The 24,797-nt window shown below is 39.4% G+C and overlaps 1 protein-coding gene across 2 annotated transcripts in view; it reads right to left on the reverse strand.

Annotated features, from left to right (window-relative positions):
* Window positions 1-21,025, reverse strand: part of LOC107086001 (coiled-coil domain-containing protein 136-like) — a 48,883-nt gene extending 27,858 nt beyond the window's left edge. The window contains exon 1 of one of the 2 annotated variants that reach the window (XR_001481289.1): window positions 20,716-21,025. Coding sequence is in view for 1 of the 2 variants with exons in the window: in XM_015376716.1 (XP_015232202.1) it covers window positions 20,716-20,767 (52 nt within the window). In the remaining variant the exon portion in view is untranslated. The remainder of the gene's footprint in view (window positions 1-20,715) is intronic. The other variant, XM_015376716.1, reaches the window with a different exon arrangement.
* Between the last annotated feature and the right edge of the window lie 3,772 nt (window positions 21,026-24,797).

The following is a 24,797-nucleotide window of genomic DNA, read 5'->3' on the forward strand; positions in this document are numbered from 1 at the left end:
GAAAATCTGTAAGGAGATATGTTTCACTATAAGTAAAAATATATAAAGAAATACTTTATAAGACAAAATCTCTGGTGGAGTTTGAAGAAGGCAGTGAGCAAACCCATACATCCACCCTTTCCCACTCATTCCACCACGGTCACGGTGGTGCTGGTGCCTATCTCCGGCAGTCTATGGGCAAAAGGCGGGGTACACCCTGGACAGGTCGCCAGCAGGCTATCAGTGGCTGGTGTTTGACTGGAAGTGTTATTTTTTAGTAAGTCATAACAGCAAAGAGTGATCTACTAATTAGGAAAGAGCTTTTTAAACTGCAGTTATCATTACAAGTGGCATTTTGCGTTGGATTTTTAAAAACACGTAATAAAAATATCAGTTACCCTTTAAATAGTTCCAGATTTTATTCTTGATACAAGCTGCAGATTTTCACATTTACCTATAAATCTTATTTGCAGTGTTGGTTGAAAAATTAAAATAAAACTATAAATGCAGGAAAGTCCTAGAAGACGAGGCTGCAAAAGACTAGAGATTGTGATGGAGGTTAATCTTCCGGTGTGAGATGCTCTTCCACACAGTCTACTGTACTAAAAAAACTTCCGAACCTCTGGCTACGTTCACACAGCGGCCTTAAGTGACCCAAAATGATTTTTTTGCCCATATGCGACCTGTATCTGAACTTTTCATGGCAGTCTAAACAACAAAGATCCAATTTTTTCCAATGCGACCCAGGCCACATGGTCCTGAGCTATCTCTATAGTTATGCTGCTATAGGCTTAGACCTGTGGAGGACATAGGTACCCTTTTCATCATTCTGCTTCATTCTATCTCTGCTTTTTCTCATAGCAGCTTCGCCTCATTTGTTCCTGTTTGGCTGTGACTCCATCCTGGAGAGAAATATCAGCTGTTCTGCTGCCATCAACACCTTTGTTTCTAGATGTTGGAGTTCGGCCTGTTTTTCAGTGTAGTCCTGTTTCTCTGAGGGTGACTGGCTGAATGTGCTCTCTTCATCTTCTGACATGTGAGCTTGTCTACCTGTCTGTGTGTTTCCTGGACTGGTCGCCTTTTACAGTAGCCTTTTCTATCTCTGCTTCTGTCTCCTTGAACCCCAGTCGGCCTCAGCAGATGGCCGCTCACACTGAGTCTGGTTCTGCTGGAGGTTTCTTCCTGTTAAAAGGGAGTTTTCCTCTCCACTGTCGCTACAAGCATGCTTGGTGTAAGAGATTGCCTTTGAGTGAATGAGTCGATGCAATCAACTGGTTTTCCTTAAATAGAAAACTTTGAATCAATCTGACTGTATGATCTGGTGAACCGTAATGTACCTTGAGGTCACATGTGTTATGATTTGGTGCTATATAAATAAATTGAATTGATCCGATACATATCTGATCTTTTCAATTGCAACCTGTGTCTGAACTGCAAGGTCGCATGCATCTAACTTGAACTAACTCAACAAAGGTTCAGCATCTTGCTACACAGAAGCAGGAAGAAAAACATCAACCATTCCGGACGATAATGCGGAGAGCAGTCTTTATTTTCAACCCTCTTAAAAAGATTTTATTGTTATTGCACGGGCTGAGGTTGTAAAGAAGTGAAAGATAACTAGATGCACTCCAGCAAAAATACACGTTTACTTACGTAAACAAAGAGCACACTCGCTCATGATTACATTGTGTCGTCTACTGCGCATGCGGGACACTTGCGTTGTGTGAATGCAGTTCACACAGGAGATCGCGTACAAGTCGCATTTATCTGGCTATGTGAACAACCATGCAAAAGAATTGGATTTCACAACAAAAATTGGAATTGAGCATCAGGGCCTCCGTGTGCAAAACTGTTTGGTTCCTGTTCACTGATTCTCTCTATGCATGCTAACTGAGCCTCAGCTGTTTTCCAACGATTAATGGGAACATTTTAAGGCAAAAACATACCATATAATATTTTTAGCTGTAATTTCTACAGAGTGTGAGAAGAACTAAAAGAATGTTAATGCTTTTGCAAGGTACTGCATGTGCAGGACTGCAATGCCCAGGCGAATATATCTTTTTCATATTATTGTTAATTCAAAGAAAGCAGCCCCTGAGAGGAATGTGAGAGGTTTCATGAACACTTGGCAATTTTTTCATTAATCTTTGATGCTGGGGTAATGAGTTAGTCATAAAGAGCCAGAACACAGTAGCAGGGGGGAGGCTCAGCTGCTTGTATAGCCAGCGGCAGATAAAGGCCATCAAGAGACTGAACCTTCCCACTGAATATCGCTCAGATTCTTTGGGACGAATGATTAGAAGAAGCTGTTTCAAGGGTTCTCTGCTGAGTCTCAGTGTAATGCAGCACAAACTCTTTAGGCTATCTTCTTATAGCCATTCATGTATCCCACAGGGATGGAATCCTCTACCAAGTCCTCAGGCTTCATTTCCTGGACATGGAGAGTGACTTGAAGAGCTGCTTTTAACACCAACAACTTCCTAGAACTTTCACAAGTCCTCCTGAACTTTGAGGCCTCAGCTCTCCTGGTCACCTGGTAGCAGAGCTGGATGATATGGCTTGAAAATCTAATCTCTGATTTTTTTTATTTCTTCCAATTCTAATTAATCAATGTTTTTCTCCCCTTTGAGTTTCATTCTAGAACTTAAAGGTACACTATGCAACCGGTGTTGATTTTCCAGCGAGGCTCCCCCCAGAGGGCGAAAGTAAAAGTGCACTGTCGTAAATATGCTCAGCTGTTCTCCTGGTTTCTCTGTCAAGCCAGGCGTGGTTGTTTTGAGCTTAGCAGACAGGCGAACGCAACGAATCACCATGTCTACTGCGGTAAGTGACTATTTTGTTCCAATTTTCGAGTTTGAAAATTTTGCATGTTTTCATACATTATTTGTTATGCATGTGTCTAAATAACAAAGATTGTAGTTAGCCAGGTTCTCGCCGTAAAGCAAGACCGACTCTCGCGATGCACGAGACTTCTGAGCCTGTGGGTGCGGGCCGAGGGCTCCTGCAATTGCAAGTACGGTATTTCCCCTACAGACCACCAGGGCGGCCGAGAAAACCTTTGTTCGACCTGAAATGACTCATTTAATCATCCAAAACGTTATGGAACACATTAATTAACTGAAAAATGTTGCATAGTATGCCTTTAAAAGAGACATATTTATTTTAAAAAATAGCATTGTTTTCAAAAAATGTATTAACATATAAAAAAAAAAAATTCAAGCTTTGAAAAAAGCTGTAAACCAAAAAAAACAATGAATCTATAACAAACTAAACATTTACAGCTACAGTAGTAGCATTAGACAGTGATAAATGAACCCATATTAATCTGAGCTATGGACACCCAAAGATTGGTAGATTGGTGAAAAAAAATCAAGATTTTCTGATAATTATATCTTCATAAACAAAAAATGTTATTAATCAATTTTCTCGATTCAGCCAGCCCAGCCCTACCTGGTACCTCAAACCAATTCAATTCAATTCAAAACGGAAATTATTCTTACTTCTTATTTCAACCGTCGCGTATTTTAGCTGCGAAATATGAATCAAGATAGCCTTGTGAGACCATCCTGATCTCGCGAGCTTTCAAGGTTTCACTCGCTAATCAGTCTGGAGACTCTCCGTTAAAGAAAATTTGGAGCCGTTCACCAAATGAACGTCCAATCAGCGTTGGCTTTGAGGCGGGTTGTGGTGTGACGCAACGAGAAGCGCGACAGTTCAGTCTAAAGAACAAGGCGGCTTCAGCCGATGAAACTAGCGTTAGCGTGGCTATCGAGCAAGTTTTATCGTAATTACAGAGTATTTCTTCACTGAAAGAAGAGCAAAACACTGCTCTGGAGGCTTTTCTCAGAGGAAAAGATGTTTTTGCTCTTCTCCCGACTGGTTTCAGCAAGAGTTTGATCTATCAATTGGCTTGTGCCTGGCTTGTGGTTGTGTTTTCGTCGTCGCTCTGTTAGTACGTCATATGCTTCGTTGATCTGATTGGTTTATTTGGCCCGTCTATCACCAACATAGGCCAATCAGCTAACCAGTATTTTCGCCCCTTCCCAAAATTACTTCAACCGAAGGTTTCCAGATGGATATGCGGAGCAAATCCATCTGGAGGAGTCAGGTTAGAATCAAGATGCTATGACCGAAAAAAAATTTATTGAAACCTGTCAGGCATCTCTAAAGTGTGATTTATTATCCACACTTTAAAATTCATGCAATATTCCTATAATATTCCGAAGTTCTTTTCTCCTCCTAAGTTTTTTGTAATCTCTTAGTTTTAATTGTATGTTTGCAGAAAAAACACGAAACATCTTGAAACACCAAAGCACAATTTTCAACAGCACATCTATATCCAACTTGCAACATCTTTTGTCGTCTACCTGTTTGTTAGATGCTCCTTAAATAGAGCTGTTACCAACTGGGAGAGCAGGCGCTGCACACTTTTAATGGCTCACTTCTATTCCTCACTTCAGGCACTTTTGCAACATCATTAAAAAAACAGCGATTGTCACAGCCTAGATGAAAATAAGACACCTTCATTCTTCTAACTTAGAAATGTTATAATGGAGAAACTAAATTTCCTCCCTTTTAATAATTCAGAACATGTAAAATTGTTGCATTCTACAAAATAATTCAAATGATTTGACTAGTGCATCTTCAAGCTTGTGAAACAGCAAGGTTTTTTTAAAAAAATTCTCATGGAAATTGATTTAAGATCCTCAATTAGTAGCTTTAGAACATCAAAGAAGAAAGAAGGAAGATTTCACGCCTCGCCTTCTTTTGGAATTAAAGTCCAGCAGTTTTTAGACGGGTTTCAAACATCAACATTTTGACTGTTTCTGTGGTCATTTGTGGTAAGAGTTTGCATCATTCTCTTTTCTGTGAGTTTTTTTTAACATAATTTTTGTGTTGCTCTTGTCTTTTTGTGTTTATTTTGCAGTTTGCATCATTCCATGTGTCCATAGCTTGTTTGTCTGTTTAGGGCTGAGCTGCAACCAGAATGTCATTGATGTCTAATATTATATTGATCAAATTCTGTGGATTATTTTTGATTGTTTTTAGTTGTGCTGCACTTAAAAAGATACCGAACTGTCAAGCAAAGTGTAGGACTAGAACTTTAATATCACCTAATGCCTAATTTGCCTTAATTGCAACTGTTTTGGGGGACATATTACTGATGCATCCCTAATATTAATCAAATTTGGTAAAATGTAGCTTTTAACAAATCCATGCAAACAGATTAAGTAATCTTTGAAACAGGAACCTCATGAGTTCTATTTTTATTTTGCTCCTTGGCACCCAGCAGGTCCCCTATTGAGTGACTGAATCTCCTGAATGCAATAAATCATTATGTACAAACTTAGATCTATTGATAACCAACCAATAATTAACTCTTTCAGCTTTATTCAAAACAAAGCTGCTTTAAAAGCTGTTTTTTTCCCTGTAGCTAACTTTTTATTTAGTAATATTTTAATAGCTACATTTTCAAAAGTAATCTTCTTTTATTTATTTTTACTGCAATTATATTTTTCAATTACAGCAATTGTTTTTTTTAATTCTTTTTATTTTACATTCCTATCAGTCTTTATCTACTAAATATATGGTTTTCTTGTTGCATTTCAACTATCAATATTTTGTATTCTATTGTTGTTTTATGGGGGGAACAACAATGAATGCAAGTGATGAAATGATGCTTCTCCCATTCAGAAAGTGTTTTACAAATACAAATCTTAAAGTTTCCTGTATATTTGCATTCCCACAAAAACATCAGAACCAACAATTTCCATCAGAAGTTACCTGAAAAGTCAACAGAGCCTACGTGTTTCTATGTGAATCTCTTTACAAATCTGTTTTGTGATGCCTCAGAAGTTTTTTAGAAAACATTAATCAACTACAGACATCAAAAAGACCAAGAAACACAGTAGAAGTGTTTTAGAAAGGTTTTGTAGTTTAAAGCAAAAAGACAGACATCTTTTAGCTCTATCCATCATGTTAAAAATAGAACCAGTGGCGGTTCTAGACCAAATGTACCAGGGGACCAGGAGGGGGCCTGCGTGTTTTCATGGAGGCAGAGAAAAGCATGAAATAAAAAACAGGGCAAGTTATTTAAATGTATCAAGATAGCTGCATGAAGTGAAATTTCTATTCAGTTAGGTTCAATTAAAATTTAAAATGTAAATTTCTTATTAGGTCAATATACATTCATAATTTAGTAATTTTAAATATTTTTTACCTAATTTGAGTTAAAAATTTCCATTTTCTATACCAGGGGTTTTTGAAAGTATGAAAAGGTGAGCCCCCCTCCAGGGAGCACTATGCCTGCTGCATATTAATGGAGGAGCAGAGGGTCATTAAAACAAGAGAGCTAGTCTATAAAACAGACATGGCTACGGCTTGATGCTAACATGTTTGTTAGCTGTCAGAATTCTGAGATTAAAGTCAGAATTCGGAGAAAAAAGTCAGAATTCTGACTTTCTTTCCCATACTAAACTGAAATAAAATGTAAAAATCAGTTAACCTTTTTTTTTCAGTGGCCCTAATCCTCTTCCGTACTTATTAATGTATGCTATCCCTGTCAAATAAATAAATAAATTACAAATAGAAAAAGAGCAAAAACTTTTATGTCTGGTTGTGAACAGAGACATTCGCTCGTTGACTTGCAATCGCACCAAAGATCCTTTTACAAAGGTTGGACTAAAGGGAACTATACCTTTTTTTTATTGTTTTCACTATTTTCCTTGTATTGTTTTTTAATTAGGAACCACTTTGTGTTGATCTTCCATGTTGGATCCCAATAAAATAGCAATAGTGATTATAACGTAAAAAACAAGGAGATGTTCAAGTGGTTTGAAGATTGTTGCATGAAAGGTATATGAATAAACCTTCCCTTTACTAAGGACTCTACCTCGCCTCACCTTGAGAGTGAAAGTGGAATCAGCTGTGGTCACACTCGTGATGCCTGCCCTGCTGGGCCTCGGTCACGCAGAGATCATTTTAGACATGGATGCAGCACGCATCCAGGAGCAGGGTTGGACAGAGCAGTCATCTCAAAACGCTGCAGGCAGAGGATAGCTATATCTGAAAGCAGCACATTCCCTCCTAATCACATTGCTGCAAAACACATTGGCCACATTGGAACAAACAATCTGTCACTTTAGAAAAGAGCCAACACAAGCAGGTCAAGTGCTTTCTGTGAGCATCTCAAAATACCTGTCTGAAATTAAATTTGCACATTAACGAGGCAACATTGCCTCTCTGTTTCGCCTCTGACTGGGCGCTCAGTGCTGGAGCGGCTCACGTAATGGAATTTGCACGCTGCAGATTTGAATGGAAAAGTGAAAATTTGGCAAACAAAGGCGTGCATTGAGAGGGAGGGATGTGACGCATACTGACGAGCTGTTCAGTGAGGAAGGTGTAATTCTGCTGTTGTCAATGTAAATAAAACCTTTATATTAACTTTTCTGACAGGAAAAAATCAGATGAAGGTTTATTTAGGTGATTAAAACCATAGAACCTACACATTGTTGCAGAATTATTTCCCCATTTTTGGCAGACACACTCCCTACACTCTGTGCTCTCACCAAACAACAAACCCGCTCACAGACACTTGACGAGTGGTCCGAGCTGTTGAGTCCAAACTCACGAGGATCGTGACCAAGCATCAAGAAGTCACAAAACTCCAACAATCTGGCATTCGAGATCAAAAGCACTCATGCTCCCCAACTTTTTGACATTGCATCACTTTAAAAAGCTAAACTTTTTTGTATTTTTATTGACTTATCTGGACAAAGCAGCGCAAAAAAACGGATATTCTAATCAGTTTGTCCCTTTAACACACATCAAATGTTGCCCTAGAGTGTACTGCAATATGACGGATTATAGTACTCTAGTTTAATCAGATAGAGAGAAAACAGGAAAGACATTTTATTAACAAATATGCCACAATATATGACTTTTCAACAACAATGCCACTCTATGTGGAAGCCAAGGCCTCTGTAGAGGGTGCCGTGACCTGAAGCTTTCACTGCTGATCAGAGGTGAGCATTTTTACACAAAAAACTGACTTGACTTTGATGCACAACTTGATAGAAGGATAGAGCCTTCAAAGGAGCAGCAGGCTTCACAGGAAGATTAAATAAGGCAGAATGGGACTCTATCTATGCAGCTGGCTTTTAATTAGGGGTTTCGGAGTAAAGGAGGAGGAATATTCAGTGAGAAGTAAATATTTCTAATTTTTACTTGGGGTGTAAATAATCGTTTTGCATCGATGCATCGATCCAACAGACGACTATGCGATGCATCGATACGTCCGCAAGAGAATCGATTAATTTTTTTTCCCCCTCCGGTCTATTTTTATCCATTTGCTCCTGGACGTAATTCTCCCTCCCGTGCTGCGGTGGCGCTAAACCTATTTTGCCCTCCTACCTCGCTTCCTGGTTATACTCTTACAGCAGTGTGTTGCACTGAGCTTTATGCAGACATTTTTTATTTATGCTCAGTATTGAAGCGTGGTCTGTGCTACACGCTGTGGGTCTAGATACGGCCGAGGCAGTGAGGAAGTGGGGGTGGGACATGAGGGCCAAAAAGGGCGGGGATCCAGGTGGAAAAAGGGTCCCAGCGTTCTCGCACCCCACGCTCTTCTAACGAGTCAAACTTCACAAGTTGTTTTCCGCAATTTCGGTCATAAAAACTAAACAAGCCGGCCTCCTGTCTGCGGCACTGTCGGCGGTCAGCTACAATTTGAAAGAGGTGCAGCGGAGCGTCTGTGGAGGGGGCGGGGACGTCTGCAGCCGAGGTATGGCATTGCACTGATTTTATGCAGTATTTTTTGATGCAAGGCCTTATTATATTTCAGTGAATGAGGTTTTAATAGAAATTAGGGATGGGACGATTTATGAAAACCGTCAGAACCGTTCGGTTCGACTGTCTCGGTTCGGTTCGCGTGTTTTGAGTTTGGTTCATGCGCTGCTCCTTTTTCTCATAGGCGAGGCGTTTACACTCCAGAGCAGAAGGTGGCGCTACTGCAACCAAAGCCAACCACCAGTAGTAAACAAGAAGAAGAAGAAGCGAAGTAGCTTAGCCGGGTGTAGCAGAAAAAAATCAGTTGTTGTCGAGAATTGTGTGGGTATGGCGAGTGGGAAAGAACAGGAGTTGGAAGACGCGCCAGCAGCACTTTATAGGTCTGCTATATGGGACCACTTTGCATTTAGAGTGACCTACGATGACGGCGGAACGAAAGTTGCGGATAAAAGTGCAACAGTGTGCAAGCATTGTGCAACACGTTTTGTTTATGCTAACAGCAACATGTCATGCTAACCCCGAAATCCCACATATTCGTCAGCAACCCCCGCTGCGCTCCAGACCGGCTGCTCAAAGCAAAGCCTACAGCCTCCACTGTGGCTCCCGTCCGCTCTGAGTTCCTTGGAGATGGTAGAAAGCATGCGCGAGATGATTAAATTCAAAGCAGCAAAATATACGGAAATGATCCAGGGTTTCTGCGGATCATTTAAAATAATTACAATCCATTATTTTTTGGGGGGATTTTTTCATTAATTTCATAAATTTTTATGGGATTGCGTTGTAACAATCAACATATACCGAATCGAACCGAAAACCGTGACCACGAAACCGTGAATCGCACCGAACCGTGGATTTTGTGAACCGTTCCACCCCTAATAGAAATAGGTGGACTGCAACTTTTCTACTTCTGTTATTTGCTGTTATTTCTAAAACAAATTGCATAACGATATTACAGCTTTCATTGATTTATTTCAAATTTGAAACATTGTCTAGTCTGTAAGGTGTAAAAAAAAAAAAAAAAAAAGAAACAATTAATCGAATCGAATCGTATCGTGGTGTATTCGCGAGTATCGAAAATAATCGAATCGTTGGGTCAGGAAATCGATACTGAATCGAATCGCCACGATGGATGTGATTTACACCACTAATTTTTACTGGAAAAAATAGCCCAGATTTGTTTTCTACCACTCTTTGTTGATGTATCTTAAAATTCTTACTTTGTTATGATTATACAGTGATGTGACAGAATATGAAAAAGTTCAAGGGTTATGAAAACCGTAGCGAGGTACATTAAACACCTTACAGAGTCACCGTGGAAACCAGTGAATGTGACCCTGGTGCTTTTAAGGCTGGAACAGATTGCATATTAAATATGGATGGAGATTTCCAGAAGGAGAAATTCAGAAGCAAAGAGCTGTCATTTCATCCTAACTTCATGTGACAGCCTTCATCCTCGCTGCATCTCAGAGTCATTTATGATATGATCTGAAATGGGGGCGCAAAGGATTCTGCTTGCTTGGACCTTAATCATTTCCCACACTAAACCCAATTGCGCGTTATTGCAGCGAGAGCAACAGTTGGCTGTAAAAAGCAACAACAGCAGGCTGGAAACTGGTGCTGCAGGCTTTCACAGGTGTGATGTGATGGCGCCTGCTACTGAAGCATGAAAATATGATTAGACAAGTGTGTCAGTGGCGTATCTGTGTGACACATATGTGTCTAAATCGGGGAAATATGTTGTTTCCATTTGCTTCCGTGTGCTCCTTAACTTCTCTATATCTGTGCAAACCAGGAAATTCGACATTAAGGGGGGTGTTTTATTCTAAGACCTCATCTAACATCCAATTAAAGTCATAATATTTTGATTAGTGACAACCCTAAGCCTAAAATGATCTCCTCACACTTCACTGCAAAAAAATGAAATCTAAATAAGTCATTTCTTCTTAAAATAAGTGCATTTTTTCTTGAATTAAGGATTTAAATGAGACACTTTGCCAATGGAACCAGACAATTTACACTTAAAATAGGAAAAAAACAAATGCATTGTCTTATTTCAAGTGCATTTTATATAGATACCTTATTTTAAGAGTAAAAATACTAATTCCATTGGCAAATCATCTTATTTACCTGCTAAAATTAAGGGTAAATACCCTTAATTTAAGAAATTTTTACTCATTTTGAGATCATTTTTGCAGTGTTCATAGAACTTTATAAGATGATATATTAAAATAAGTGAGGAGTGTGGACTCAGGTCCCATTTGGAGGCTGGCATTTTATGTTTTATTAAAGACATTCCTACGCAGTTTCTGTGGCCCAATGCTTTTCTGCTTTGCAGTTGGAGCTGCTGCAGCAGCAGCGTCAGTCCAAGAACCTAGATGTTTTTGAGTGGATCATTGTCACTGCTTTTTTAAAGCAGGTACAATAGATAATAAATATCTTGTGATAGAACAAAATACCAGTTAAGAGGCGGGGAAATGCTAAACAGGGTTTTCAAACTTTTTCTTTTTTGAAGAAATAGGATATTAAGTAATGTTCCCCAAAAAGAAAAAAAGTCCGATAAGATGATACACATCTTTGATCAGCTATTTTTAAAGTCTTGCTATAAATTTCCATTTCAAATACCGTAGGGACTTTTTAAAAACTGTTTTTTTGAAAATGCTTTGATCTTGTTTGATGTTTGGTGTCATTCTGCTTGAAGTGTAGGGTAACAAGATGCCCCAATTTGTGCAGGAATATGCTGGTTTTTCTAACCTGACTCTGCCTGATTCCTTCCGTTGAAGTAATTTTGGGAAGGGGCGAAAATACTGGTTAGCTGATTGGCCTATGTTGGTGATAGACGGGCCAAATAAACCAATCAGATCAACGAAGCATATGACGTACTAACAGAGCGACGACGAAGAGGAGCCAATTGATAGATCAAACTCTTGCCGAACCCAGTCGGGAGAAGAGCAAAAACATCTTTTCCTCTGAGAAAAGCCTCCAGAGCAGTGTTTTGCTCTTCTTTCAGTGAAGAAATACTCTGTAATTCCGATAAAACTTGCTAACGCTAGTTTCATTGGCTGAAGCCGCCATGTTGTTTAGACTGAACTGTCGCGCTTCTCGTGGCGTCAAACCTCAACCCGCCTCAAAGCCAACGCTGATTGGACGTTCGTTTGGTGAACGGCTCCAAATTTTCTTCAACGGAGAGTCTCCAGACTTAGCGAGTGAAATCTTGAAAGCTAGCGAGATCAGGATGGTCTCACGAGGCTAGCGTTTTTCACTTCTGCCCTGCAGTCCAACAAATCAAAATGATATCTCTTATTTGCCTGGTTTAAATTAGAAAATAAAAGGTTTAAAAATGCAAGGAAAGCAGAGCTGCGGTCTTTGTCGACGAGTGCCATGTCACTACCAACCCCAATACAGAACAGTTAAAGGATTTTGATACAAAATAGAAAATAAAAATGCAGCCACAACAAAGTCAGTGAAATGATTTAGAACTGGGTGAGGCCAGTGAAAGGTGATTCTCAATTTGCAAAAGTTTGTTACAAAATACAGTAAAAAAGCTGCAACTGACCCAAATTGTCCCTCAAAAGCATCCTAGTGTCCCAAATTAGTTTTTCAGATCTAGTCGACATACTGGAAAGTGCACCTTTGGCCTTAAGTCTCTTGCAGCCTCTAAAAGCTGTACTTTCCAGTATTTGCCTGTTTGCATCATCCATCTTCCTATCAGCTTTACTGTCCCTGCTGAAAAGCAGTGCAGTGTTTTGCCCTCGTCATCATATCTCATGGTAGGTAGGATTAACTTTGAATGATGTAAAGTTTTAGTTTCCAACCTACCAGAATGTTTTGCAAAGAAGAACTGAAGGGAGTACATCCTTTAATGTATTTTCTGTATACCGGGTTTGGCTTGTTGAAATTGCAAACATGACATCGTTGGTTTTCGTTCGAATATGGCTTCTTCTCACTTTTCCGTGAGAACAGATTTGTGGAGGACAGAACTAATTGTTGACCTGGACCCCTGCAGCTTCTCCAGTTACCATGGGCTCTTTTATTTCATTCTTTGGCCAATATTCCCCTATCCTGGGCCAACAGTGGCCCAACAGATGGCCTTTTCTCGGTAGATCTGCAATTATGTCATATTTTCTAAAATAGCTGATTTTTTTTTATGTGTTTACATTTTAGGAAATTGTTCGGTAACCTGACCCTCCTTGCAACCTGACCCGAATTGTACGGTGGCTAAGGGACACAAACGGATGCATTCACAGCAAACTCAAACAGCCATATAAACACAAAAATTAGACTATCACAGGAAATAGAGAAGCAAAAGGAAAACATGTTGGAAACACAAAAATCGCTGCAAACAAATATATTTAGCAAATAGTTGAAAAGCTGAAATTAATTTGACATAAGAGCTCCAGCCCAGTATGCAGAGGCAATCACTGACTCATATAGGGGCAGATAATAGGCATTTCTATGAATAAATGTCTATGGAGCGGATCTGTTTTTTTTTTTTTTTTTATGGAATGCCATCTAGAGGAAATCTGGAGGGAAGAAAGAAAAGCTACATTTTTCTTTTGAATTATCTCTCTGAGCATCCCATGTATGCCTTTACTACGGGTGCAGGCCCTTATGAGTTGATGTTAATCTGTCCCTCATGGTCTGCAGCACTTTCGTTATGCGAGGATAGTTTGCAGATTTTTTAAACTTGTTGTTTTTGTTACCTGCAACATTTTCCTCTGCATGCTAACATTATTTAAATGTTTGCAGCTTTTTTACACGTGCACCACTCTATTTCCTATGATTAAAGAATTTCTCCTTTGCAGTGATTTTACTTTGCAAGTATTTTGTGTGTTTCTGCCTTGGTCTCCTTTTTTGCACTGGTCCAATTGTTAGGTTTGCGGGATTATTTTTTATTCACTGTGAATTAACACAGACGTCTAATGCAAATGTTCAAACACTTTTTAGTTTCCTACTTGTAAAAACCTTTCAAAACTGTCCTCAATTCTTTGGTGCTTCATGTTCAGATATCTCATTTAAAATACAATTTTCTAGTTTTTTTTAATTAGAAATAAGTAAAAGTTTAAAAAGATACAAGTATCTGTTTTTTGTAAGGCACTTTACGAACAGTGCATCTAATAAACAAGCAGACAACCATGTTGAAGCTGCATATGTTTAAATATATGCATGTTGGCGTTAAATCACTGTGTAGGAAGACATGCATAATGCACACCACCCACCACCCCAACCCCTGAAAAGCAGCCTTGTTTTGTCTGACATCATAGCTTTTCCCCTGCACCGCCATACTTCCTCAGCTACATATAAAAAAGAGCAGAGAGAAGGGAAGGAGTTTGGAGAAAAACAATAAGCAACATAAGAGCACAGCTCTGCTTTAAATCAAGGCTTTACTCGCTGCTCCTCTCACCATTAAACACTCCTCTGGACCAACCGTGTGAGGCGGTCCATCCCACTGTGACCTCTGCTATCAAAGCCTCAACATATGGACCGTCTCCATGGTAATTCAGATGGATTTCTGCTCACAGGTTGGCATACATTTTGGCTTTTTTTTCCCATCACTGAGTGATCTTATCAAGATCCAGTTCACTCAACATTGCAGGATAATTGCTGACTCTAAAGGTTTAGTGAGCAGATAGAAATAGGGGCAGAGGTCCCATGAGGTTAATGTTAGATTGGTTCCTATTATTTGTGTTTTGAATCTGAGAACTCAGGGGAGATTTAGGAGCATCAGAAATAAGAGAAACTAAAAAGGCCACACACATTCAAGAGTTAACATTATGAGGCACTGTTTGAGTTTAATAACAAAAAAAAGTCCATGTTTGCATTTTCCAAAATAAATGAAGGGAAAGTGGGTCAATGGAAGAGAAAGACGCTGTGGAATGTGCCACATTCTGGCCTTATTAAATGAGTATGCAGATAAATAGTGAGTCTTTGGAGGAGTGAGGATATTTTGTGCATCCGTGGGCTGTCCATTACAAGATATGAATGGCAGGAAAGCATTATAACAAGTGATGCAGCAATAATCTGTTTGATCACAAATCAGCAAATCCCACCTGAAAGCAATCTCTGCGAGGTTTTAAGGCGATTCAGTCGGACAAAAGAAAGACGCAGGGTAGCATAAAGCAAAAACGATGCTGCAAATTTTAAAAGAATAAAGAACCTGAGGGTGAGAAGCTGTCCACTGATGATATCTCACCATTTCCAGCAGCCGGGAAAGATGTGAAATCAGCAGAAAGGGGCTGCATGAGTTCCCAAACTGCACTAATTCCCTTGGGAACGTCGAGAATTCTCCCATTATGGAACAAGGCAAGAACAAAACTACATACAGCTGACTTCATTTTGCAGAGTGCTTTGAAATTAATTCTTAAATAAGGCATTTATAGGGACAGGGACATTTTTTTCCAGGTAAAACATATTTTAATGGATCTTTTTCAATGAAATTCACACAAAATGCTGGTAACAACGCAATTAATCATCAAGTAAAAAAACATTTTAAAATAAGTCTGTAATATCTTTATAGTGCGTGAAAAATAGTGTTTTTCCTGGGTCAGACTTTAATCCAGTGCTGCCAGAAGAATATTTGTCAGTGACAACAAAAAAATAAAGTACCACTTGGCGAGAGTCATCAACCGCCTGTCACGATCTTGGTGCGTAAAACTGGCTCTTTTCTCTTTTCATTCACCTGCCTAACTCCGCCCATTTTCTCATTACCGTTCAACCGGTTCCACCTGCTCCTGATTCTATTTAACCAGCCATCTAACCAGTCATCAGGGCCAGATTATTTTCGAGCCAGTGGTGATAGTGTTTCAGCGTTACCTTAGTGTTTCTGATAACCTGGTTCTGACCTGTTCTGCCTCTCAACCACTGAGCCTGCCTGTTCCAATCTGATCTGTTTGTCTGACCGATCTTTGGACGCCTGCTGGATTCTGCCTGTTTGCTGAACTTGGAGCTGCTTCCTGTCACTGACCTGGATTTCCTTTTGGAACCTCTTTGGACTTCTGATCTCCTGGTTCTGAATCCTGAATAGTCCTCAATACCAGCTTGGGCTCAGCACTCTGGATGATCCTGCTTTCCTTTGTCTGCTTGGATATGGTCTCCTGCTTGTTCTCAATCCTCCAGGCCTGCAACATCTGGGACAATATGGGCAGGACATGCCACGTCTTGTTGGAAGCCCACCAGCTTAATCCCACCTTGTTCTCTGGGCACGAACTGAACTAGTAAACCAGGTTAGTGACTCACGTTCATAAAATTCCTCTGCCAGATTAAAGTGGTCACTAAACTGTGTTTCCTTTCTGCAGAGGTTCTTCTAACTGCAGATTCATAAATAAGACATTTGAATTATCCAACTGTCTGTCTACCTTCTATACTGAGTCCCCTGTTCTGAGCCCTGATGTGGCGGATGCTTTTATGAGTGCTAGACTCCACCCCAGAAGAAAATCGGATTGAAATCCTCCTAACGTTTGAGGCAGAACTATTTGATTCATTGAGAACAAGATAAACAGTAAATACTTTGGGTATAATTGCACGCAATATGTCTGGATGACGAATGGTATTGCTGACCATGTATGCAAGATAAATTGTGAATTCACCAACTCCCAAAATGCAGAAATGTTTCAAACCAATGAGGTGTAGTATTGCCTATGAATCTGAGGTGGCTGAAGCAAAAACCAACATGGTTGTGCCAGTGTTAGCTGAAATACACTATTTTTTTTTTTCTTTTTTTAATTAGCCAAAGGAAGCGACTTTTGCCTTTGTGGGTAGAAAAGATAATTAAGCGTTCCACCCAACCGGATGAGTTACATTTATCAGTTAACTCTGCTGGTTGTGAAACAAATCAAGTATTTGATTTGTCACAGCTTCTACTGCTGCCCCGATTGGCTAAAAGCTTCACATGGGAGGTAGGTGTCACTTGGTTATATAAACCAATCAGATCGAACAATAGCACTGAAAGGCCCTCCCTTTTATGAAGACTTTCTACAGGAGCCTTTCCAGATGGATACCCTATAGAATTCAAATGGATCTACACCTATCAATCTGGCTTATGCCAGGTTATGGCATTGTACATAAACTCCCAAATCGGCACAGAGTTAAGTTTGTAGGTGGTAACATAATGAGGGATTTTAACGAAAACAATTATCCCCCACATGGGAAGAAAGCTCTCAGTGAGTATTAGAGAAGGAAAAAATAAGGAGCAGGCAATTAATTAATTCCAATCTAATTGAAAAACGCTGTAAAAAAAAACTGACATTTTTAAGAGTTGGAGAAAGTCAATCTGGAGCAATTGGTCAAAATCACCCCTGCTCAATGCATGAGAATGGTTATAAATGATGCTATCTGTACAAAAAAGCTTTCATATGAAATAGTTCATTCACTTCAGTAATTCCTTACTTATATTTTGATTACTGATCTTATTTATACATGGATCTTATTGGAATTCTAAGGGATTGACTAAGACCTTATGTGTTAATAACCTCAATTAGACATGTGCACTGAGAAAACCCTGTTTAATACTTTTTCCTCTACTTTATTGTTTTTTGTTTTCTTCAAACGCAGAGCCCAAATAAGTCAGGCCAGAGAATGAGGGATCTGGGACACCCTGAGGACTGGACAAACATGCCCAATTTGTTTTCTTAGCCGGTTCTCTGAGAGTTTCTCACATCCACAAAGTTTTTCTAAGACATCCCTTCATGCTGTTTATTAGTTCCAGAGAGCCTCGCTAGTGATATGGGAATTTTTGCACCACGGGTGGTGAACTCTAAAGAAAAGCCGTGTGGGCTGAGGACGCTGTCAGGTACAAAAGGTTATGTGCGTGTGTGTGGATGGGCGTGTGTGTGTCGGTAGGGGTGTGTGTGTGTGGGTGCTGGAGAGAGCAGAGATGATGGCAGCGTTCACGGAGGGGGAAGAAGAAACTGAGTGGGATCGCAGGGAGAGAAACGCTTGGCGGCTCGAGCAAGTGGGAGGACCAGCAAAAGATAATGCTTTTAGACAGCCTGCGAATATCAGCTGAACATCTGATGATGTTTTATTGATTAGTGACAGCGTGTGTTTGTGTAAGACCTTCTGTATTTTCCTTATGGTTGCTTATATGAGTGTGGATTTAGCAGCATTTTTCCCATGTGAGCATAATAGAAAAACAAGAAAACTCCCCTCTCTCTCTCCAGATGTCAGATCGATGACTTACGTCTGGCTGGAAATGACCTCATCCAGAGAAAAAGCACATTAAGCCATTTAGAACCACGACTGTGTGTAACTCTGAACAATGTGACTTTACACTAGTCAACTAGCCGTGTCCACTTAATAATGCCTGCTTGACGTCCACTCCTGTTATAGTGAATCAGTCAGGATGGTTATTACTGAAGAACACACACTTGCCATCACTACACGCTGAATTTCCTTGTGTCAACAGCCAGCCTGGGGCTATGATGAAATGAAAGGTCCCTGGAGTTACGATAATGGGAACAAGCTTGTTAGGGAGGAAACATTTTCTCTTGGGACAGCCTCCATGTTATGATGGTCAATGTACAGCCTTAAGCTGTGCATCAAACAACTCTGTTAATTATACAAAGATGTAATAAGTCTATATTGAACATTTCAGATTCTCAAAACACTTCAGGACCTTTTATTTATTTTTTTTTTGTTTAGATTTAATATATATTGGAAAGTTAAATCCTCTTTTGTAGTAAAATCTAATCTGATTTACTAAAAACGGTGTTGATAGGTGGCTGCAAATCGTTAGCTTGTTATATGACTGGAAGACTTTTTCTGCTGCCAAGCTTTTGTAAGAATATCTGACCTTATAAGTTTTTTGTTCGATGTTACATAAAGAATAAACCAACAAGCCTTTGGCTCTAAGTTTTCATTGGTTTTATTTACATTTTGCGTTATTCTAGTTATTTTTGAGTGTATTTGAGTATTTCTTGTTTGCCCTCTGCTGCCCTCTTGTGTTCGGCTCCTTTTCCTCAGCTCCCTTCTAGGCTCCTCTGTTCACACCTGCTCCCAATCTGCAGATTAGCCTGCTCTTGGTTTTTCTCTCCCATATATGCACCTCCTGCTCTGTCACTGTTGCTGTTTGTCATCATGTCTTTGGCCCCTTGTTGTGAGTATTCCTTGTTTTTAGTATTTTTGGATTTTGTGGATTTATGTTTTGGGATTTTTGCTTCTATTGTCCTTTTTGGTTCATTAAATCTTGCAAGAAACCACCTCAGCTTCAGTCTCTGCATTTGGATCCTTCAAACCTCCATTCAACCTGACAGACTCTAAATGAAACTGCCTTATAAAGCAAATAAATTAACAGAAAACACTGAAAATATTTTATTTTCTCTCTATAGTTGCTTTTTAGGCATATAAAAAAATGACAGAGACAAGTCTGAATGTTGGGAGCTGGAGAAAATCCCATCTTTCTCCAGAATACCTGTGAAACTGCAACAATAGTTCTAAATCTGGGTTATTCAAAATTCAGCTTACCAATCTGGGAATGAATAGAACTGTGTTCATCACTGCACACTTTAAACGTTATTTTTCCAGCAGATTATAACATTTGTCCATTGACTTTTACTGGCAATCAAAAACTTCAATGATTATAAGAATGTAGCCTACATATCTGCAGAGAGGAAGGTTTCGGTTTAAGTTTAGCTCATTTATATAGAGCCGATTCACAACATGTCACCTCAAGGCACTTTACAGAGATAATTCAACCAGATAAAGTTTTACTGTTTTAATTTTTTCTATTTAAGAACCACCAGTTGATTGCATCGACTCTTTGACTTGAAGGCAATCCCTCATACCAAGCATGCTTGTGGCGATGGTGGAAAGGAAAAACTCCCTTTTAACAGGAAGAAACCTCCAGCAGAACCAGGCTCAGTTAGAGCGGCCATCTGCCGAGGCCGACTGGGGTTCAAGGAGACAGAAGCAGACATAGAAAAAGAAGCAGAGATACAAAGTATATACAAAGTGCAGGAGACACACTCAGTGTAGGTACAGTGAAGACCTACTGTGAAACACTGTATCAAGCTCAGAGCATCAATCCAACATCAACCTTTACTCATCACCCCAGCAGTGACAATCTGTGGTGGCTGCATCATGCTGTGGGCATGATTTCATTCATCCATCCATTTCGGACACGCTTTATCCCAAGTGGGGTCATCAGTCAGTCAGGAAATAGGAACAGTTCCTGTTCTGATGGAAAAATGAAAATCTAAACATAAAGTCAGAACTTTAAATGATGTCTCTTTGTTCTACATTGTGGTTGATCAGAGGAAATCCCACAAAACAACCTGAGGTTTATGACAACATTTGCCATTTAGGCATCCTGTGGAGGCAGTCCTCTAAGTTCAGCTGAAGGGCAGTGTTTCACAGGAAGCCTGGACCCAGGCGGACCGGCAGGCCTCTGGACCTGTGGTTCCAACTGAGCGCTCTCTACACTGATAAACATCCTCCAAGCAGAGTCCCAAACAGGGCCGCCCTGTACGCACAACCATTCAAAAAATGCAAAACAAGATCCTCCCTTCTTTGGACACATACACAGAAACCATTCCAGAGATTTCTCCCTGAACAAATGGCTGATTTAGAAAATAGAGATGCTCTGAATTTATTGGAATAAAGCTGCAGCATTTTATAACCTTGCAAAGAAAAAAATGAAATTTCTCAGCCTGAAATAACATATGCTCCAGTGTAACAGAGCCAACACTGGGCCTACATTATTTCCTGCTATTGGCTGGCAGCTAGGCAACACCTCCCAGCGTGCTGCCTCCATCAAATGTCTGCAATATCTGACCCCCAGTGCCCATTTCTCATTATGAAAACAATCATCTTCCTCTTAGCGCCTCTGTCCAGCTTGCAGTAAACATTTCCTCAGCTGAGATAAACATCAACCCGTTACCTTGTTTTTGTTTCTTTTCTGCTCTGATCCTACATGATCTGCCAAAAGCAATTTGTGACGGAAGCAGCAGCACCGACCTGTAGAGTCCAGAGTCTCTTCTATGAGTGGAGGCAGGCGCAGTCCATCCATATCCCCCCCCTCCTCTGCAGAAGGCGAGTGGGCGACAGAGGGTCAGAGGACTCCACCCGCCCACCTCCGCTGCTGCTGCCGCCGCAGGTAGACACGGAAAGTACCGAGCAGCGCGGAGTGGAGTGGCTCACAGAAAAAAAGAGAAAACAAAATAAAAAATGCGGAGCTGAGCGGAGTTTGTTTCCCCTGGAGGATCTGGGAGGATCCGGGGAGCTGCAGGCTGAGCGCCGGAGCGTGGGAGAGATGCCGAGAGGATAGAGGGGAGGAGCAGGGAGGAGGGAAGGATGCTGCTTAGCCAGACGGCAAGCTCCGTCTCCCTCTGCATGGTCCCTCCCTCCCCTCTCTCCCTCCCTCCCCTCTCCCTCTCTCTCTTCCTGTCTGCATGCTCTACTCGCTGTTTACTACGTGAGCAGTTTTTACTACTTTTCATCTTTTGCAGTGTTTTCTTTGCTTCTCTATGTGCGACGGAGTGTTAGGGCCAGACTGGAGATTTTTTCTTCTTCTATTTTGAGAATAAAGTCGTAAAATTACGAAAATAGTCATAACATCGCGAGGATAAAGTCATAAAATTACGAGAATAAAGTCGTAAAATTACGAAGGTAGTCATAACATCACGAGAATAAAGTCATAAAGTTATGATAATAAAGTCGCAACAAGAATAGTCATAAAATTACAAGAATAAAGTCATGAGATTCCGATAATAGTCGTAAAATTACGAAAATAGGCATAACATCGCAAGGACAAAGTCATAAAATTACGAGAAAAAAGACGTAAAATTACGAAGATAGTCATAACATCACGAGAATAAAGTCATAAAGTTATGATAATAAAGTCAAAACAAGAATAGTCATAAAATTACAAGAATAAAGTCATAAAATTACGAAAATAGTCATAACATCACGAGAATAAAGTCGTAAAAGTATGAAAATAGTCATAACATCACGAAAATAAAGTCGCAACAAGAATAGTCATAAAATTACAAGAATAAAGTCATGAGATTCCGATAATAGTCGTAAAATTACGAAAATAGTCGTAACATCGCAAGGATAAAGTCATAAAATTACGAGAAAAAAGTCGTAAAATTACAAAGATAGTCATAACATCACGAGAATAAAGTCATAAAGTTATGATAATAAAGTCACAACAAGAATAGTCATAAAATTACAAGAATAAATTCATGAGATTCCGATAATAGTCGTAAAATTACAAAAATAGGCGTAACATCGCGAGGATAAAGTCATAAAGTTATGATAATAAAGTCACAACAAGAATAGTCATAAAATTACAAGAATAAAGTCATAAAATTACGAAAATAGTCATAACATCACGAGAATAAAGTCATAAATTTATGATAATAAAGTCGCAACAAGAATAGTCATAATATTATGAGAATAAAGTCGTAAAATTACGATAATAGTCGTAAAATTACGAGAATTAAGTCTTAAATTAAGAGTATAAAGTCGTAACATTGCGAGATTAAAGTTGTAAAATTTTGATAGTAGTTGAAAATTACGAGAATAAAAATTTAAAATTACGAGAATAAAGTCATAACATTACGATAATACAGTTGTAACATGATAATAAAGTTGTAACATTACGAGATTAAAGTTGTAAAATTATGAGAATAAAGTCGTAATATTATGAGAATAAAGTTGTAACATTACGAGATTACAGTCGCAAAATTCCGAGAATTAAGTCGTAACATTACGATGATAATAAAGTCGTAACATTACGATTGAAGTCGTAAAATTACGAGAATAAAGTTGTAACATTGCAAGACTAAAATCATAACATTACGAGAATAAAGTCAAACAGTTACAAGAATAAAGTCGTAAAATTACGAAAATAAAATCGCAACAAGAATAGTCGGGAAGAGACAGCCTATGGACAGCGGACCGTTGTGACAGCAAATCCCATAATGTTTTGCAATGAGAGATCTCCACACAAAGCATTCTGGGATATATCTGCCTCTTCTAAGGCCTTGCTTTTTTTCTCATACGCTTCCTAGACACTTTTTCTCCTACGACTCTCAACCATTTTCAAAGAACCAGGGTGAAAAAGGTGAGCTTCGATGACTGAAGCCGTAGCTCACCACAGATATACGCCTGAAAGTGCGCATGCACAGAAAAAGTTAGCTAACGGGACGAGCATGTAGGACAGCCTTACGTAAACATATCATCAGAATGATTGACAATTAGGAGGACCACTGATTTAGATGATCCACCCAGAAATAAAAGATTGTCCTCTATACCTGTAAAAGAGACTGCAAATTTTAGTTGTAAAATTTATAGATTAACGATTAAATTGGTACAAGGAACAAATTATGATAAAGATTGCAAAAACAGGAAGTATAAGGATCTCAAAACAAGACCAAACTTTTTAATTGGATCTAAGGTTGTGAGATTCTGTTACATGGACACCATTGATTGTGCAGTCCCCTCTGTCAGTTACCTTGCAAGCAAGGTAGGAGATTTGTGAAGTCACAAACGCCTGAAAGTACATCTTGCCAGAAACGAACAGATGCATTAATCATGACGCAGAAATGTTTCAGATGTTCGACAAAATGCAAGGACGTCTATGACGTCCAAGCATCAACCAGAGATTCAAAGCTGAAACAAAACAAACATAGCTGTGATTGTTTTAGCTAGAGAGAGCCTGTTTCTTTTTGAAAAATTATTTGTGCCTTTGCGGATGTTTACCCATTTCTCCTGACCTAGTTGTTAAACAAATCAGGCATATAATTCGTCACAGTTATTACTGCTGCTGTGATTGGCTTAGGAAGCAGGTGCCATTTGGGGACTTACCCAATCAACTAAACTTAATCATTTGTTCTGAAATTCTCTTACTTTTTGCAAACACTTTCAACAGGGGCCTCTCCAGATGGATTCTGTGTCAATTTCAAACCTATCAATCTTATTTATACAAGGTAACTCTGTAAGTACTCTGTCAGTATAAAAAATATTTTGGCATTACTCCGCAAAAACTGATCTAATAAGTAAAACTTTCTAAAACTATGTGTATTTTGCCCTCAAACCGAGCAGGTCAATAAGATGATATGCCAAAGAAATGTATATTTTTGCCCTTAAAGTAAGATAATATAATATTATCCAATTGAAATTAAAGGCAATTCACCCTATTACATTTGTAAATTATTTTATCTACCTGCTCAAATCAATGGAAATATGCCTTTTTCAAGAAAAATGTACTTTAATTTCCTTTTTTGTAGTGTATGCTTTCAGTATAATGACGTAGACAGGGTCCAGAACCAGTCTAGAACTGTAGTTGAACCTGTCTAGAACTGCCAGTGCTTCAGAATCAGATAATGATAAACATAAATCAGAATAAGATCCTAGCATCATTAATAAAACCAATGAATCCTTTTTTTCCAGAAGGTTTCATTAGTGTGGAAATATCAGGACAATCTGCAGGAACAGGTGAGGCTGTATGAGGATCTGCTCTGTCCTCATATCCGGGTCGTATCGGATTAATACCCTTAAAGGCTTTTCCTGCTTATCTGTGCCGGGTCCAAACAAAACTGAATGTCCTCCTTAACTAATCCACATTATTGACATTTCCTATAAACTGCTTCAAACTAAAGACTTTTATTGGACTTTTCTTGCTTTTCAGTCTCTTTACCTATGAGCACTTACTGTATTTCTACAAGCAGAGATCTGCAGGTGTGATAGCAGACAGAGCAGCAGGTGAGGCAGCGAGCCGTTGGGCATGATCTGTCTGCATGAGACAAGAGAAGGAGAGACACTATGCTGCTCTGCTTACAGACATAGATAGAGACTCTCTCTATATCTGAGGTTATACATATGCAGAGGGGAGTACTGCAATGATTTAAACCCGTTAAAAAATATTTGTGAATCATAAAGTAGTTCCACTCTTATCTTTTTTTAAATGCTCCAATTTCCCTCTGTAAGAGAACCAAAGCACCATGCTACACTCTGAAGTAATCCAAGGCAGGGCAGAGTTTCCTTGCTTCAAATTGTTGGGATCTGGAGATTCTCCACCTTCTCCAGCAGAG

This window comes from Cyprinodon variegatus, unplaced genomic scaffold, assembly GCF_000732505.1.
Source record: "Cyprinodon variegatus isolate N-32 unplaced genomic scaffold, C_variegatus-1.0 Scaffold140, whole genome shotgun sequence".
NCBI lineage: Eukaryota > Metazoa > Chordata > Actinopteri > Cyprinodontiformes > Cyprinodontidae > Cyprinodon > Cyprinodon variegatus.